The sequence below is a fragment of the Notolepis coatsorum genome (assembly GCF_963971535.1).
Source record: "Notolepis coatsorum genome assembly, chromosome: 6".
NCBI classification, from domain to species: Eukaryota; Metazoa; Chordata; class Actinopteri; order Aulopiformes; family Paralepididae; genus Notolepis; species Notolepis coatsorum.
In genome coordinates this window covers 50,645,410-50,662,249 of record NC_140170.1, presented here as the reverse complement: position 1 = coordinate 50,662,249, position 16,840 = coordinate 50,645,410, and the positions used below count along the sequence as shown (strand labels likewise).

Below are 16,840 nucleotides of genomic sequence, written 5' to 3'. Positions count from 1 at the left end.
ACACATACTCGGCACGTAAATATATAAAACAGTGCCGTGCAAGCTAGTTATCCTAGCCAGCCTGTTGGTTCTAAGCGATGTATTCAATGACAATGTGCTAAATATGACACTAAAATACTCTCTTCCGCCACAATATATTGAAACGGCGTCCACTGTATATCCCACACTACCATAAACGTGGCCTCAGAATTCAAAACACACACATACTCGGCACGTAAATATATAAAACAACGGCGTGCAAGCTAATTAGCCTAGCAAGCCTTGTTGTTGAGTGAGTCCTACCTCCTTCCGGGTCTCGGCCATCTCCTTCACTGATTGGTTGTTAGCTGTTGTGCGTAAGCACGTCATCACGTAACGCTGGTTGTTGTGAGTGAGTGTGCTGAGCCGAGGCTGAACGGAGCCAAGCTTGGAAAATCGATATATCGAAACTTTGCGACCACGTTTCATGTTTATTTCGAGGAAATAATTTATCGCGATAGTTATCGTTATCGTTTTATCGCCCAGCCCTATAATAACTTCATTATTTCTCTCTCTATCCTGATATATTTATTATTTTGGATGGTAATGACACTCCTAAAACATTTCTAGATTATATCACAATAATTGGTATATGTCTATATATATCACTATTCTTGTGATATAATCTAAAAATGTTTTAGGAGTACGGTATAGTGATATCTTTTCAAACGACACAGATGATGTTTACTTGTTGTACATGAGGAATGTCACCACTAGAGGGCCCACTGAGGGAATGCAGCAGATGAGACAAAGCACAGTTCCATTCATAAAGGACCTTTTGAAGCCCTTTATTAATGTGAATGGACTGTGGGATGGACTACTACATTAGGGAAGGGCATCATGAGTAATGTTTTCCCAGATCGAGTATTCGCATTGGTAGCAGCAATAATTAAATTTCATCATTTCATCATTTATTTATTCGTACATGTAATTACCACAGTCCAACAGTACATATTCATATTGTAACTGAGGGGTACAATTCCCTGACTGTATTGATAAGTATGGTATCATTAAACCACTACCGCTTGATGTACTTTAACTTCTGGCCATACAGTACACGATATCTAAGTATGATGAACACTTTCCCACATATGAAATCAGGTCCACACAAATATAACAGTCGAAGGTTTAATATAGCAAAAGGTATATACAACATTCACTTAATTACATTTATGATTTGAATGCACTTGTAAGGCAAATGAGTATTCGTAGGCAAATCAACACTGAATGTCCAATCTCTGGTTACGCAGGAAGCAAGTATACAACCTGGTTCTTTAGGGAACTATAGCGATGGTACTTAAGGATTATAGCGGGATACTAAAGGGGTCCTGCTGGTTGTAAGTCAGTAGGGGGGGGGGGGGTTTGGAGAGCCGTCAGCTGCATCCCATCTGGCCAACGATTCCTGGGGAGAATTCAGGTACAGAACACAGTGCCCGCAGGATCTTGATCCACAGATGAATACACTTGGGCCCTCTTGTAGACGGTAGCTGTAGGCTGTAGGTCCACAACGAAGGAGAAGCGAGGCGGCCTCGGTCTGGGTTGAGCGCCGTCTCACCTGGGCTCCTCTCGGGGGTAATTCCAACACTCACCGGCGTTGGCTGTTATCCGCTCCACAAATCAAAGCACCCAAAGCAAATAGATATTCCATGCCGTATAGGCTCAGCAGTCGTCCGGGTAGGTAATCCAATGTGCAGGTCCCCCTCGGTCCTCGTCTAGAACTCCTCGGATGCAAGCACCACACGTGGTCTGCCCAGCCTGGTTAAGCTGGTTGTAAGTCAGTAGGGGGGGGGGGGGTTTGGAGAGCCGTCAGCTGCATCCCATCTGGCCAACGATTCCTGGGGAGAATTCAGGTACAGAACACAGTGCCCGCAGGATCTTGATCCACAGATGAATACACTTGGGCCCTCTTGTAGACGGTAGCTGTAGGCTGTAGGTCCACAACGAAGGAGAAGCGAGGCGGCCTCGGTCTGGGTTGAGCGCCGTCTCACCTGGGCTCCTCTCGGGGGTAATTCCAACACTCACCGGCGTTGGCTGTTATCCGCTCCACAAATCAAAGCACCCAAAGCAAATAGATATTCCATGCCGTATAGGCTCAGCAGTCGTCCGGGTAGGTAATCCAATGTGCAGGTCCCCCTCGGTCCTCGTCTAGAACTCCTCGGATGCAAGCACCACACGTGGTCTGCCCAGCCTGGTTAAGCTTCCAGATAACACAAGGAGTCGATGGGGGTGCTACTCACTTTAGAACTCGATACCGCACGATGCACCATACATAATAGACTATTATTAACTTAATAGAAATACGTCCCACTCGACGGTACAGTGCCAAACTATGACAATTCAGCTATGAATTTACACGAGGTCTCAATGCCTATTCTGGGGCCAAATAGGCCATACTGCACCACACGTGGGTCGTGGGTGAGGCTTCACGTCTGTTACTAGGTTGGAGGGTAAAGGACTAATGGACTAAAAAGAAAGTTCTACTTTACTTGCGCCATATTTATATGCACGGTGAACAAATAGTACCATTCGTATTTCGGTAGCCGTATTCCTACGCGGAACCGGGGCTAGTTGGGACATGTTCGTCGGCATTATTGAACTTGACTCAAGGGGCTTGTCTGCTGGCGCCAGGTTCTTGTCCAATAAGAGAATGAACTATTATGGGCTGTAGTAGACTAAAGGGATATTCAGCGTATATGTACAAAGAATATACAAGGGATATCAAACAACATACAAATACCATTAAACATATATCCATAAATAAATATATATATTCGGTTTAATCTGATCCTTCACAACACATATGATCCACCAAATTCCATGAGAAATGAGATAATGAGATATGGTGCGGAGTCACAATGCGCAGCAATATAACCGATGCTTAACCTCTTAAGTCCTGCAAATTTTGCATAAAACGCCTGTCGATTGCATACTGAAAGTATATTGGACGCTATTCGGGAACCATTTGTAGCAGCCTCTTTTGAAAGGAAACACGCAGGAAGAGGTTTTAATTTGTCATTTTGCGAACAGATCCCTGCAGATCTATCTACTCTAGATAGAAAAACACTGCTGGGGCCATAGCTTCAAGTCTTACCTAGAACATGTTCAAAGTGAATTACAATATCACAAAAAACTTTATGAGAACACTACCCCCCTCCCCCTCCCCCACTAAGCTCTTGTCACATACACCACCCCTACTCCTTCTCACACAACAACAGATCAAAAACAGATCAGCACAACAACAGATTAGCACAATTTGCGCTCCGGAGAGGGAGGCACACGTTCATTCTCTTGCATACGGTATGCTTTTACCGCTTTTACTGCTTCTCTGTCTCAGAAAACCAACTCAAGTACGATATCATTCTTTTCAGAATTTCATTGGCTACAAGGCGGCTGAGTGGCGCAGTGGGCAAGGCGCTCACCACTAACGCAGGAGATGCTCAGCTTGCTACCGGCTTGGCCGGCCGTCATACTAACACAATTGGCAAGTGTTAGAGGGTGGGAAAGCCGGTGGGTGGGGATTGGACGTTGTGGACAGCGACGGAAACAGGAAGTATCGGGGGCAGCGTGAGCCTCCCACGCGTTACTCCTCACCACTGAGAGTTCTAGCTGCTGCGGTGAAAAGATGCGACAGGCTGCCTCCTCGTGTACCGGAGGGGACACATGATGCAAGGCTTCTATCCTCACTACAGCCGACCAGTGGGAGGCATAGTCTAGCAACGTTCAAGACAGGGGAGGGAAGAATTGGAAATACGAAATTGGGATGGGAGAAAAATAGAAAATGGGGAGAAAAAAGTGGATAAAAAAAAATTTCATTGGCTACACAAACGGTCAATCATTTTCAGCGCTAGTGATGATTTGTCCGGTCATTGAGAGGCGAAACCGGAGTTGGTCACTTTTTCGAAACTGACGCTCGTTGGCTGTTTGGTCAAGGTGTGTCAAGCGGTGTGTCAATCAAACGGTGGCCATTTTAGCTTTCAACCGATGTGTCGGTTGAGAGGCAATAACACAGTGTGACCCCGACAGACGGATGTAAAGTGTGTATTGACGTGCGGCCAGGGAGCGAAATTAAAGCCCGCCAAGCGCCATTGGCGGGCAGATTTTACGTTTGGCGGGTGGGACTGAGAGGTCTGTCCGCCATGTGGCGGGCAACGAAACAGTCATGTGAAAACCGATCGAATAACATGATCCAATTCTTAGCGGAGTTCTCACTCGCTGTCAAGCACACAGACATGCAACGCGCTGCTCCTCCCTCCTCCAGCCCCTCCCAACCCCATGTAAACAGAGAGGCTAGAGTCTAACGTTAGCTACCGTTACAAAATGACCCAGTCAACTATTCACTTTTAGTTTAATACTGAGGCATTGTCCGTTATCTAGCCGGCTAGCTATTGATAGCTCCCGATATCAACAAATGCTCCAGCAAGTCTAGTAGTGCATAATACCTCCGTTGGATAGGTAGCTACCTAGTACACGTTAGCTCCAGTAGGGTCCAGCTGCAGCGCTGGAGAATCCTTGCTGGAGCTGGAGGCTACAGTATAGGGTCCAGCTGCAGCACCGGAGAATCCTTGCTGGAGCTGGAGGCTACTCGAGTATACACACAGACAGTGAACGTTTGCAGATAGCGAGCATTTTGACTTGTTGCGTGGTGGCGATGTCTCGCAGATAATACAACTACAAGTATGATTATATAATATATATATTTTATATAAAAAAAAGAAAAATTAAAAAAATTGGCTGGTAAGAAATATGCTTGGCGGATAGATTTTTCTCATCTACCAGCCACTGGCCGGTGAGTCAAAAAGTTAATTTCGCTCCCTGCGTGCGGCGGCCCATGCGACTACAAGTTGTTATCAGTTGAAACGGCGTGTCAGTGTCTCGCTCAAGGACACTTCAACGCGCTGCCGGGAGGAGTCGAACTGGGAGCCTTCAGATTACCAGACAGTCTGCTTTACCTCCTACTGCACTGCCATCCCATAATGCCTTACTATTTTCCCTCTCTCCTCCTCCTGCAGGTGTTGTCGGTGCGTAAAGGTGGAGTTTTTCCCGGCCGTCAGTTCTCCCTGGAGGAGGAGGGAGAGGAAGAGGATGGTGATGACATCGCAGCTCTAGAGAGGAAGGTCCACGGGGCCAACATGCGGGAACCTGTCCTCCGAGTCTGTCTCAAAGAACTCAAGAGGTAACGATGATACTAATACTATTACTATTATTACTAGTAATATGAAAACAACATCAACTTAGTTTCCAACGTTCCAAAGACTTTGCCAGCTCTGTACATATCATCTGTCCAGAGATATAGTCCTAAACTACTGAACATGCTCCAGCTTCCTGCTTTACAAAGGACTACACTGAGGTGAAAAAGGATGGGTGTCAGACAAAGGTTGTCACTCCTACTGAACACATACAGTACAAGGAGCAGAGGGCTGATCGTCTCTCTGGTTACTCCTTTATCAGGTGGCTCAGGAGGTAGAGCGGTCATCTAGTAATCAGAAGGTTCCCGGTTTGATTCCGACTCCTCCTGGCAGCGTGTCGAAGTGTCCTTGAAAAAGTCATTTAACCCCTAACTGCTCCCGATGAGCAGGTTGGCACCTTGCATGGTCGCCTCCACTGTTGGAGTGTGAATGTGTGAGTGTGAGGTTATAAGTTGTAAAGCACTTTGGATAAAAGTGCTATATAAACGCCGTCCATTTACCTGGTGGGAGAGAGTGGGACTCTGATAAAGAGAGATGATCGTGGTATCAGGCAATTAATTACCCACCTGATGTGGTTCTTCTAAATTGAGTGAGGGTGGAGCTAAGCATCATTATGACAGCTGGCTCTGAATAGGGAGGTGTAGTCTGACGTCACTGGTTGTTCCACCCGTATAGGGATTTATCATTGGGAAAATGGATTATCGGCTATTGTAACAATTCTGCCGCATGGAAATTGAAAAGCTTTCCATTTTTGCACAAAATGAGTTCCCTTCTATCACTAACATTATTGTTTAAGCATTTTTGCTTGAAATAAAATTTGGCGATTTTCTTTTATGATTAATTGCAAAATTTTCATGTTGAGCTATAGATTGTGGATGAATAAGCACAGAAAGGTACACCATGCAAATGTTAATGCTTTATTTGTGTTAAACGAGACGATTTAGAAATGGGCAATGGGGAAATAAATTGCGTTGGACAGAGGGTGGAACACGAAAAACGGCAATGACGTAACCACTACACCTCCCTATTAGCACCATCCACTGCCAGTGTTTATGAGAAGTGATCACTTTGGCCACATAGAGATAATTAACCAGTTATGCCTCAATCTGGTAAATGAGCATAACGTTGCTTTGTGGTGGAATTCCCCTTTAATGCTACTATAATCAGTGTTTCCCCTGAAAGAAAAATCAACAACGATGCTGTGCTGTGCGCACGCTGCCGGAAACCATATTTGTGCATGCGCACGTGCCGTCGGAATCCATATTAACGCACGCTGCCGGAGAAATAACTTAAAACTACCATAGAATTGTTTGAGATAGGTTATTCATGTTCATGTTCATGGAGTCATGTGAATTTGCTAGGATGTTTTTGGTGTGTCCGCTGACACTAGAAGTGCTCTGGAGGCCCAGGTAGCTGCGTATTTGTACACTGCAAAAAAATATATCTTATCAAGTGAAAATCTCTTGTATTTGGTACAATAAGTCCAATATTGAGTAGAATAATCTTGAATTATCTTATTTCACTGGCAGACAATTTTGCTTATTTTTTTCTTGATTTTGGTAAATTTAATCTTGTTTTAAGAAAATGTTAACCTTGTTTTCTTAAAACAAGATTAAATTGACAAATCAGAAAAAAAGCTAAATTATCTGCCAGTGGGATGAGATAATTCTACTCAATATTGGACTTATTGTACCAAATACAAGATATGTTCACTTGATAAGATTAAATTGGTTTGCAGTGTAGTTGTAATCAGGGTAAATGTCAAGAGTAATGACATGCCTCAACACTTAAGAAAATTTACACTATTTGTATTGAACATAGATATAGATGATTTAATAGATAATATAAATAGAAAACATAGACATAGATACATAGAACATACTAACTGTCTACCATACACAAATCATAACACTACAACAGCACTTTACACCTAAGAAGTCTCAGTGGCATAGGCTTAGAGCATTTAATTTTCCTGGGCTTTTGAAAGAAAAGCTCCAGGGCTCTTTGGTACTGTAGGGAATTCACTGGTAGGGGGTCCATTGATGCTGAGACGCATACAAGCGGCCAGATGGGCTCCCTGCAGCCTGTTCCTCAGGTCAAGTCAAGTCAAGAGTTTTATTTGTCACGGCATACAAGTATACAATGAAATGCGGGTGGTCTTGCCCGCAACGATGTGCAATACAGTAGTACAACATATAATGGAATCCAATAACAATAAACAACATTGTGCAATAAACAGGTAACATAGTGGGACATCACGGTATTTGTACATAGTTATTTACAGAGCATGAAGGACATGCTAGGTCCCTTGGTAGTGCAATACACTGTTACTATACTATTTTTAAAGTGACCTTTCCTTTGTGGCCATAAGTGTGGGCGTGTGCAGCATGAGTGAGTGCTTTCTCATGTTAAAGTGGCTGCTAGTGTGCGAGCGTGCACAGCGTGCGTGTCGTGTGTGTGCTAATGTGTGCTTGTGTGTGGAGAGGTCAGTGTTCTGTGACCCTCAGTGTTCATTGTTCAAGGCTCTGATGGCCTGGGGGAAGAAGCTGAGCCGAAGCCTCTCTGTCCTAGTTGCTGGTGTTCGCAGGCGTCTGCCTGACCTCAGCAGCTGGAACAGGCTGTTATTGGGGTGGTGAGGGTCTTTCATTATTCTGCAGGCTCTGGATTTGCACCTCTTGTTGTATAGAACCTGCAGGGGAGGTAGTGCAATACCCGTGGTACGCTCGGCAGAGCGCACCACTCTCTGTAGGGCCTTCTTGTCCTGTGCCGTGCTGTTTCCATACCAGGCAGTGATGTTTCCAGTCAAGATGCTCTCTACAGCTCCGGCGTAGAAGGACTGGAGTATCTTCCCCGATACTCTGAACTTCCTTAACTGTCTCAGGTGGTAGAGGCGCTGCTTCGCCTTTTTTACAACTGTGTCTATGTGTGTTGACCATGTCAGATCCTCTGAGATGTGGACCCCCAGGTACTTGAAGCTGCTCACCCTGTCCACGGTGGCCCCGTTTATCCTCAGTGGTGTGTGTGTCTCCTGCTGTCCTCTCCTATAATCCACGATCAGCTCCTTGGTTTTACCAATGTTCAGGAGCAGGCTGTTGTCCTGGCACCAGCGTTCCAGTACCTCAACCTCCTCCCGGTAGGCCTTCTCGTCGTTGTCCGAGATCAGCCCCACCACCACCGTGTCGTCTGCAAACTTCACTATGGAGTTGGAGCTGAACTTGGCCACACAGTCGTGTGTGTATAGTGAGTACAGCAGGGGGCTCAGAACACAGCCCTGGGGGGACCCGATGCTCAGGGTGATGGTGTTGGAGGTCTGACCCCCCACCCTGACCGCCTGGGGTCTTTCACTCAGAAAGTCCAGTATCCAGGCGCTCAGACCCAGCTCGATCAGCTTGTCCACCAGTCTGGTGGGGACTATGGTGTTGAACGCTGAGCTGTAGTCAATGAACAACAGTCTCACATAGCCCCCCTTCTGACGGTCCAGGTGAGAGAGGGTGCTGTGCAGTACTTGGGAGACCGCATCGTCAGTGGACCTGTTTGGCCTGTATGCAAATTGCATAGGGTCCATATCTCTGGGGAGGGAGGCACAAATGTGATCCTTGACCAGCCTCTCGAAACATTTCATGGCCACAGAGGTGAGTGCCACCGGTCTGTAGTCATTGAGACCTGCTGGGGAGGGTTTCTTTGGTACCGGGATAATGGTAGACATCTTGAAGCAGGCAGGGACCACTGACTCCTTCAGGGATCGATTAAATATGGTGGTGAACACAGGGGCTAGCTGGTTAGCACAGGACTTAAGTATGCGTCCTGTTATTCCATCTGGGCCAGCCGCCTTCCTGGTGTTCACCTGCATAAATGCTCTTCTCACACTGTGTACCGTCAATGAGAGAGCGTCGCCGCCCCCCCGCGGATGCCCCCCCCCCCCCCCCCCCCCCCCTCCACAACAGCCGGCGCACCAGTGACGTCACTAGCCGTTGAGCTAGCAGCGCCACTGTTTGCACCAAACCGCTCGTAGAAGGTGTTGAGCTGGTCCGTAAGGGAGGCGTCGTCGCTCCCCATTGAGGGGGCGCTGACTTTGTAGTCAGTTATAGTCCTCAGTCCCTGCCATAAGCCTCTTTGTGTCATTCTGTGCCATTTGTGCCTCCATCTTGTCGGCATACGTCCTCTTAGCAAGTTTAACAGCCTTGCGCAGAGTGTAGACTGTTGTCTTGTACTCTTCCATGTTTCCTGACTCTCTGCCAAGGTTATAAGCAGTGGTGCGAGAGTTCAGAGCTGCTCTGATAGTACTGTCCACCCATGGTTTCTGATTCGGGAACACCCTCGCCTTTTTTGTGGGGACAATACTGTCAGCGAGTGTTGTTATGAAAGACACCACAGTGTCTGTGAACTCGCTGACGTCACTGGTGCTCCTCTCGAGCATTCCCCAGTCGACGTCATCGAGTGCGTCCTGAAGCGTGGCCTCTGATTGGTCGTCCATCTTTTTACCTCACGTGACACGACGGCGTCACGTGATCTTTGTTTGTAAGCGGGGACCAACAAGATGGCGGCATGATCCGACAGTCTTCACCTGTAAATACGGAATCAATCACAGCATCAATTTCAAGATCCTCCTCATCACCTACAAAGCCCTTCACCCCCTTGCCCCCCGTATAGCTGACCTCCTCCATCCCGTATACATCCCACCCCGGAGGCTGCGGTCCTCTGACTCCGGTCTCCTCTCCATCCCCACCACCAACATGCGGACTGTTGATCCCAAAGCCTTCTCTGTTGCCGCACCCACCCTCTGGAACTCACTCCCTCCAAACATCCGTAGTGCTACATCCCTGCACAGAGGATTTCACCTGTCTAATGAACACACTAGACAAATATCAAGATGTATCCATCAGTGGACCAATTGCATGCTTTCGCAGGGGACAAGAAGCCTTCAGTCGATTCCTTCAGACATTAAGCACCCCCCACAGCCCAAATGGAATGATGCATCTTTTTATATTTTTTTAATCGAATTTCTTTTTAATAGTCTAGAGTTCATAGCAGCGGCGGTCCTGATTCATCCTGTTGAAGGCATATAAGGGAAACAGTGATAATGTAATGTGTTTTAAATATATGATGTTGATAATGTCTCTTTAGACTGAAGAAGATGCCCCAGTCGATGCCAGAGTACGCCCTGACCAGAAACTACCTGGATCTGATGGTGGAGCTGCCCTGGAGCAAGAGTACTACAGGTACATATATATTACAATATATACATTACATAGGTAACTATTAAATATATACATGCCATATACTGGTACTGTCCTGGAGCAAGTGTACTACAGGTAAATATATTGTAATATATACATTACATAGGTAACTATTATAATATATTAGGGGTGTAAAGGTACACGTATCCGTACCGAACCGAACCGTTTCAGTGAGTACCGTACCGTACCGAACGGCTGTGTAGTGTACCGAACGAATACAACAGTATGTTAACCACTAACGACCGCCCACCGGGGGCTGTTTTTTTCACAATCTATTTTTTTTACAAGTCGATTATTAATTTCAATATAGAATATTCGTTGACAGCCCTACAAGTACAATTAGTTACTGCACACTACATCACCCCTGAGTGGAACATGGAAAGCCAAACTTTCCCCCACTGTACCGAAAACCCGTACCGAACCTTGACGTCAAAGCCGAGGTACGTACTGAACCGTGTTTTTGTGTACCGTTACACCCCTATAATATATACATATACTGGTACTGTCCTGGAGCAAGAGTACTACAGGTAAATATATTGTAATATATACATTACATAGGTACAAATATTAGGATATATACATTACATATGCTGGAGTACTATAGGTAAATATATGATATAATAGATTCACTATATTTCAGCAGGTAAATTGTATTGTAATAATAATCTCTATAATCCATTATAATCTCTATTATAATAATACTAATATCTAGACTATAATCCATAATGATCTCTATTGTCTCTATAATAATCTCCATAATCCATAATATCTATAATACATAATAATTATATTCTAATAATAATCTATAATCCATAATGATCTCTATCATCTATATTATAATAATTATCTCTATAATCTCTATTATAATAATAATAATCAATATAATCCATAATAATAATTGATACCATCTCTATAATGGATCATCTCTATAATCTCTATTATAATAATAGTCTCTATTTTAGGAAAGGTTGACCAAATCAGTATGGCGTTCTGCCACTAGTGGGCCTGCATTGTTTTCCGTTTTGTTAGTTTCATGTATTTTGAGGTGCAGTACTCAGAATAACCTCCAGAGGGCACACCAGGTTCATTCCTCTCCTCTCCTCTCCTCTCCTCTCCTCTCCTCTCCTCTCCTCTCCTCTCCTCTCCTCTCCTCTCCTCTCCTCTCCTCCCCTCCCCTCCTCACCTCTCCTCTCCTCTCCGCTCCGCTCCTCTCCTCTCCTCTCCTCTCCTCTCCTCTCCTCTCCTCTCCTCTCCTCTCCTCTCCTCTCCTCTCTCTCTCCTTGTCCTCCCAGACTGTCTGGACATCCGGTCAGCGCGCGTCGTGTTGGACAACGACCACTATGCCATGGAGAAGCTGAAGAGACGGGTGCTGGAGTACTTGGCTGTCAGGCAGCTCAACACCTCTCTCAAGGTGCTACAGAAATCACCTCTTATTCTATAGATATTTATTAATTTCTTTATTTTGGGGTTATTAATAATTTACTTCTAAATCTGTTTTCTTCTCCCTTATCAATTATTGATTATTATCTATTTGTCACGACAAACATAGCAGGTTGTCAGGTGGAGAACCACGTTTGCCCAGGTGGCCTAACCTGACCCGCCAGGTGGTCTGTTACACAGAACCATCTGGGAAGTCGTCCTATGAAACTATTCATAACTTCATCACACCTAGACCACGTAGCTGCCAGTAGTTCCCCAAAAGACGCTGATTGGTTCGAGCCACTGTGGTTTGAGCATAACTTGAAGGTTGACGCGATGGATTTACACGTGAGCTCACGATCTGGCGAAGCCAGCTGTCATGCAAGGTCACAGGTGTCCTACTGGGTCCGGAATACACAGGGCGGAACCCGGCTATTCTTCTGATAATGTTCATATTTTGTGGCTGATATTTCTCTTTGGGGTGTGTGAGGCTGCCAGTGTGAAATTCACCTAATGATGGAACGCGTTGTTCTTCCTAGGGTCCCATCCTGTGCTTCGTGGGGCCCCCGGGGGTCGGTAAGACCAGTGTGGGACGCTCCATAGCCAGGACCCTGGGCAGAGAGTTCCACCGCATCTCTCTGGGAGGAGTCTGTGACCAGTCTGATATACGAGGACACAGGTACGACACAGGCTGTCCTCCGCTGACGTCTAAACTAAACTACGGTAATAAATCCTTAGTTGACTAAAGGCCAAGATATACTTCTGTGTTGGATGTTGCCGCTTTTTCCTCTCACCATCATACCTAGACATTGTTGGCGTCGCCTGGCGTCCAGTTACATTTTTGGTCGGCTGCTCGTAAGTCTCTCTAACCCTGGCTTTCGGCGCTAGCGGTGCTACCCTCGGCACAAGGGAGACGTCATGCGAATATTTGAAGCATTAATGGAACATTATGGCAACTTAATCGGGCAGGTTCTCCCCTCTCCTTTAATCAATACGATCAATGGCTTCAGTGAACCATATTAACCCGGGTTGGTAGTTTTAGCGTTTTCTCTCACGTTGCATATTATTTTAACTAGACATTAACCATAAAGACTCGCTCCTAATTTAATATAGCCTATATTGTCATTTGACATTGTCACTTCAATAAAGTAAATGAGCACTTGTTGTATCATAATAATTAGGTCTTTCGTTTCTTCACAATGTCACAAACACGATGCAAATTCAGCCTATTTGCATTTAAATGCAAAACATTGGGGGAAGTGAAGATCAGCCTACAATTGTTCTCCCTGGATTCCTGAATGGAGAGGTGCGCCATTGCAGGTGATCGCAGCTGTGAACTCCTGAATGTACGTCACTCATTCTCAAACTGGAAGGCGTTCTCAGCGCAATTAGGACATATCAACCCACCAATCAGTTAATTGAAGCGCGCTACGTGAACCATCAGCCACTGCTGTGTGACGAGGTTTGGTGTTTGGAAGCCCCCACTGGCAGCTGTCAGCAGGGGTGTAAAAAGTACCCAGAAATTATACTTAAGTGAAAGTATGCGTACCGTCTCAAAATCATACTCGAGTAAAAGTCAAAGTATCTGGCTAAAAACACACTTGAGTAAAAGTAAAAAAGTTTCTACTTTTAAATGTAGTACTAAAAAGTTAAAGTAAAAACCTTTTAATTTCGGGGCAATGAAATGTTCCGTTTCGTCCCCTTCATCACTCATACTATCGTTTGTGTCCATCTTCTGTAGCTTGTCACAGCTTGTCTATTCTTCTTTTTTTTTTATCTACTTTTTCTCCCCATTTTTTTAATTTTTTTCTCTCGTCCCCAATTTCGTATCGTCCAATTCTACCCTCCCCTGTCTCGAACTCTGTTAGGCCATGCCTCCCACAAGCCGGCTGCAATGTGGACGAAGCCTTGCATCACGTGTCCCCTCCGGTACACGAGGAGGCAGCCGTCGCATCTTTTCACCTGGCAGCGCGGACTCTCATTGGTGAAGTGTAACGCGTGGGAGGTCACGCTGCCTTCACCACTTCCTGTCTTTTGCTGTGCAGGCGCCCAGACCTGACCTGTAGGAGTCGACTTCACTCCCGCTAACTCAGCCAAACGAGTTAGTATGACGGCTGGCCCAAGCCGGAGGCAACGCTGTGTAGGTCTGCATTTTAAATGTAAGGAGTAAAAAGTATGTTTCTTTTCTCTGAAATGTAATTGAGTAAAAGTACAAGTATACAAACCTAATAATACTTGAGTAAATTACAAATCGCCAAAACAGTACTTAAGTATTGTAACAAAGTACAATTACTCAAGTACTTTACACCCCTGGCTGTCGGTGACGGCTTACGCATCGATGTGCTTTGTGAAGGCATTTCATCTTCTGCTTCAGTAGAAGTTTCATGTTCCTTACACCTTCTTGCTAGTGACAACTGTTGACGTCTTTCCTGGGAGGTTTTTTCGCACACTTTCGGCATTTTGACAGGTCCCGCGGAATCTCCTGTGGCTGTGAACAGCAATGTCAGGAATGTCAGAGCATGTGATGCATCTGAACCAATCACGTTGTCAGAAATCTGCACCAGTCAAGAGCTCCTTTACAACGGTGCCTCATATGATATTGGGCAGAGAGCGACCGCTGATCTGCATGCTGCAAAATCAACAGGCGCAGCTCAGCATGACAAGGTGTAGTGAAATAAACATCTAAATGTATTTTGAACGTTTCCTTTCCACTAGTCTGAAGGAAGACATGTTATGGAAGCAAAATAGCACAAAATATCAAAATTGACCAGTGCATCAAAAAACAATGTTTTCCGTGTGTCACCTTAAATGTGTTGCGATGTGCACGGGCCGTCGGAACATTCAGGAATAAATAAATAATAATAATAATAATGACAACAGACACAACGTTTAACGAATTCCATATAAATCGATAGTTTACGATGCAGCAGGGCACACACACACGCACACAATATTTGAGAAAATTAGTTTTCTCTAACGAACACATCTATTTCTATATTTCTTTTATTTAATTTTTTTAATCTTATTTTTCTCAGATTTTTCTCTGTTTTCTCCCTGTCCCATTTTAGTCGTTGTGCCAATTCCCCCCCTCCCCTGCCTGGTTGTTGTGCGCATGTTCTCCTACTGGTCGGTACAAGGGAACCCTGAAGTCATCCGCACGCTTCCTCCGACACGTGCGGCGACAGCCAGTGACTATTTTTTCGCCTGGCAGCGAGGACTCTCATTGGTGAAGTGTAACGCGTGGGAGGTCACGCTGCCTTCATCAAGTCCTGCCTCCGCTGAGCAAGCGCCCAGACCTGACCTGTTGGCGTCGCTGTCCACAACGCCAGATTCCCACCCATGACTTGCCCTCCCCCTAACCCAGCCAAACGGGTTAGTATAGTGATCAGCCCAAGCCCCAAGCAATGCTGACTCCGGGAGGCGAGACCGCGTCTATTTCTATATTTAATATCGTTTCATATATACTCCAGTGCGCCATCACATTCGGCCGCCAGACATGTTGCGCGTGCGTAATGGAGAGAGGAGCGCTTGTGGAGAGAGCTGGGTCGCAAGGTTGCCCTGACGACAGGCAGCTATGTTACCGTCACTTGCAGGGGGGGATTCCCCAGGCTGGCAAAGCTGGCAGAGTCTGCGACATCGGTCCGAGCGAGTGTTTTTGGACTGATTGTGACCAGGCTGCATGCGCTGCCGTCTGACACCCCGGGACCGATTCAGATATAATTGAATTATACAAACTGTTCCAAAGATATTTTATGTTTGTAGGCATATTTTCACACCACCAACAAAGTACTGGGTCCGTCCGTTGTCTCTTATTCAGAATGGATTTGGTGCCAGCTTCTGCCCGTCTCCTCTCCGACACTTGAGACCGAACTAAAAATAACAATGGGTACATACTAGAAATAAGCTTTTGAATAAATTCCAATCCCTCTCTATATATAGTATAAATATATATAAAACTTTATACACTGTGTTATCTTCATTTTAAGGGTAAATAGGTTTTGCGGCTCCAGATGAATTAGATTTTGTGCAGGAGGGGGCAAAATGGCTCTTTTAATTGTAAAGCTTGCCGACCCCTGGTCTAGACGATGGAGTTCGGAGTTTGAAGCAGGAGGGTGTGCTTACATGCTCCTGTGTCTTCGCGCTAGTGTTGTCACGATACTGGAATTTCGAACTTCGATACGATACCTTGAAAAGTATCGATATTCGATACCATTTTCGATACCACGGGAAAAAAGGTTCAATCTTAAAATGTTGCTTTTGTTGCTGGTTGATTCTCCTCAGCTTCTCTGTGGTACTATAAGAGAAGATAAATATAACACTTTTAAAACCCTTTGTTTATCTTTAGATCACACATTTAAAAATAACTGTTCCTCTCACTTCAATCATTTTTATTGCAGAACATGGTGTTTTCTCAAGCAGACAGATGTAAACACTGTAATATGTGTTGCATGTACCTGACAAACTGAACTGTTTGTATTACAGTCATATTCCAACTTAACTGAATGCACATGTGTGTGTGTGGACTACTGTACTATTACAGGGATTGAAATGTACAATGCAACTTCCTTATACAAAAAAAGAAATAAGAATTTAATTTTATGAATAATTAAATATCGATATTCCGGGAAATGAGTATTGAAACCGTTTTAAATATTCAGAATCGATATGTATCGATTTTTCGATATTTTTGACAACACTACCTTGCGCTGCTGGAGGAACACGTGATACACACTTTTCAGGGGCCCCTTTTCTCCTACTGTGCTCTGTAGTGCCAATTTCATCAACTAGTGGCACTAGATTAGGCTTTTAAAGGCCTAATCTGGGATTAGTTTGCCTGTATTACATGTTGTCTAGATGTACACACAGTAGGTCCTTGGAGAGTTTGTCTGGTTCTCTCCGAGAGAGAATGTTTATAAACAACTTTATTACAACATCAATTCGAACACAAAATATGACGCGAGGCGGATTCTGAAATATCAA

General features: G+C 45.0%; 1 protein-coding gene across 1 annotated transcript in view; it reads left to right on the top strand.

Moving 5' to 3' along the window:
• Positions 1-16,840, top strand: part of lonp2 (lon peptidase 2, peroxisomal) — a 44,262-nt gene that overhangs the window by 8,872 nt on the left and 18,550 nt on the right. Inside the window, exons 6-9 of the mRNA XM_084316359.1 lie at positions 5,028-5,191; positions 10,329-10,423; positions 11,734-11,852; positions 12,400-12,539. Coding sequence (XP_084172485.1) covers positions 5,028-5,191; positions 10,329-10,423; positions 11,734-11,852; positions 12,400-12,539 — 518 coding nt within the window. The remainder of the gene's footprint in view (positions 1-5,027; positions 5,192-10,328; positions 10,424-11,733; positions 11,853-12,399; positions 12,540-16,840) is intronic.